The 1837-nt window shown below is 55.1% G+C and overlaps 1 protein-coding gene across 1 annotated transcript; it reads left to right on the forward strand.

Annotated features, from left to right (window-relative positions):
- The first annotated feature begins 36 nt into the window (after positions 1–36).
- On the forward strand, positions 37–1828 carry LOC107125164 (5-beta-cholestane-3-alpha,7-alpha-diol 12-alpha-hydroxylase-like). Its single transcript, XM_015428615.1, has one exon. It carries the CDS (start codon positions 117–119, stop codon positions 1647–1649), a length of 1533 nt encoding a protein of 510 aa, XP_015284101.1. The 5' UTR covers positions 37–116; the 3' UTR covers positions 1650–1828.
- The last annotated feature ends 9 nt before the right edge of the window (positions 1829–1837 follow it).

Here is a 1837-nt window from a genome sequence, read left to right on the forward strand (position 1 = left end):
CTCTCTCTCTCTCTCTCTTTCTGCCAACTCCTTTTGTAAGCAGATAAGACCTGCCTTATAAGCACTTTCTGGCTGTAAACAGCTTCCTGGGTAGCTCTGGTACAAAGCTCTCTGAGATGGCACTCTGGGAGGCGATCCTGTGTGCCCTCTTAGCGGCCGCTTTCGGTGGGCTTTACCTGGCAGGGGCATTCCGCAAGCGGAGAGCCAACGAGCCCCCCTTGGAGAAAGGATTAATCCCCTGGCTCGGACATGCCCTGGCATTCAGGAGCGATGGTGTGGACTTCTTGCGAAAGATGCAGAAGAAACACGGGGATATTTTCACCGTGCTGCTCGGCGGCTACCACTTCACTTTCCTGATGGACCCTCTCTCTTTCGGGGCCGTGGTGAAAGAAGCGAGAGCCAAGCTGGACTTCAATGAATTTGCGGAAGAACTGGTAGAGAAAGTGTTTGGATATCAGCCCTCTTCATTGAGCCACAAGATCATGGACAGTGCCAGCACAAAGCACCTCAAAGGGAACGGGCTCGTGGTGATGACTCAGGCGATGATGGACGGCTTACAAACGGTGATGCTACACAGCCTAGGCTCGGCCGAAGGGGGAAGACCCTGGGAACAAGATGGGCTCTTCCACTTTTGCTACAACACGGTCTTTAGAGCTGGATACCTGGCTTTGTACGGGAACGAGCCTCGTAAAGGTGAAAACGGCCTCCCAGGGGGCGAGAAGGACGACCTACGGCACTCTGAAGAGGTGTACGAAGAATTCCGGAAATACGACAAACTCTTCCCACGCTTGGCCACCTCTACGCTGTCCTATGGAAAGAAGCGGGAAGCCGAACGCTTGAAGAGACTATTCTGGGGCCTCCTCTCCGTGAATAACGTGCACCAGAAGGACAACATCAGTGGGTGGGTGAGGGAACAGGAGCAGCAGCTCGCTGAGGAGGGGATGCCCGAATACATGCGGGACAGGTTTATGTTTTTGCTTCTCTGGGCCGCCCAAGGAAACACCGGCCCAGCATCCTTCTGGCTCCTTCTACACCTTATGAAAAACCCAAAGGCGATGGAAGACGTGAGGAAAGAGGTGGACAAGGTGCTGAGGGAATCGGGACAGGAGGTAAAGCCGGGTGGGGCGGTGATTAATGTCACCAAGGAGATGCTAACCGACACCCCTGTCTTGGACAGTGCCGTGGAGGAGACTCTGAGGTTGGCCGCCGCCCCTCTGCTGATCAGGGCCGTGAAGGAGGACATGAAGCTCAAGATGAGCGACGGGCGGGAATACGCCGTGCGCAAAGGAGACCGGATCGGGATCTTCCCCTACCTGTCGGCGCACATGGATCCGGAGATCCACCCCGAGCCTCATGTCTTCAGATACGACCGCTTCCTGAACCAAAACGGTGTCAAAAAGGAATTCTATAAGAACGGCGAAAAGGTGAAGTATTTCACCATGCCCTGGGGGGCGGGGACCTCCATGTGCCCTGGACGCTTCTTTGCCGTCAACGAGATGAAGCTTTTCGTCTTTCTGATGCTCACCTACTTTGAGCTGCAGTTGGTTAACCAAGACGTGGAGGTCCCTCCTCTGGAGAAGACCCGCTATGGGTTTGGCGTGATGCAGCCTACGTATGACGTCCAGTTTAGGTACCGGCTACGATACTGAGTGGCAGGGCCAAGTTTCCGGCCTGGCTGCCCAAGTGACTGGGCAAAATGAGGAGGGGACCGATACATGGCCGGGGCTTGATTCTCTCTCAGTGACACGAGAGGTGAGCCACGAGCGTCACTTTCTGGGCTTGTGATTGTAGGACAGGCCAAGGCGGTGACTCCCTTGAGGTGACAAAATTCCTTGAA

This window comes from Gekko japonicus, unplaced genomic scaffold (assembly GCF_001447785.1).
Source record: "Gekko japonicus isolate JY-2015 unplaced genomic scaffold, Gekko_japonicus_V1.1 scaffold18966, whole genome shotgun sequence".
NCBI lineage: Eukaryota > Metazoa > Chordata > Lepidosauria > Squamata > Gekkonidae > Gekko > Gekko japonicus.

Coding starts and splice junctions, on each gene's coding strand:
- LOC107125164 (XM_015428615.1), top strand. CDS start 117: ATGGCACTCTGGGAGGCGATCCTGTGTGCCCTCTTAGCGGCCGCTTTC.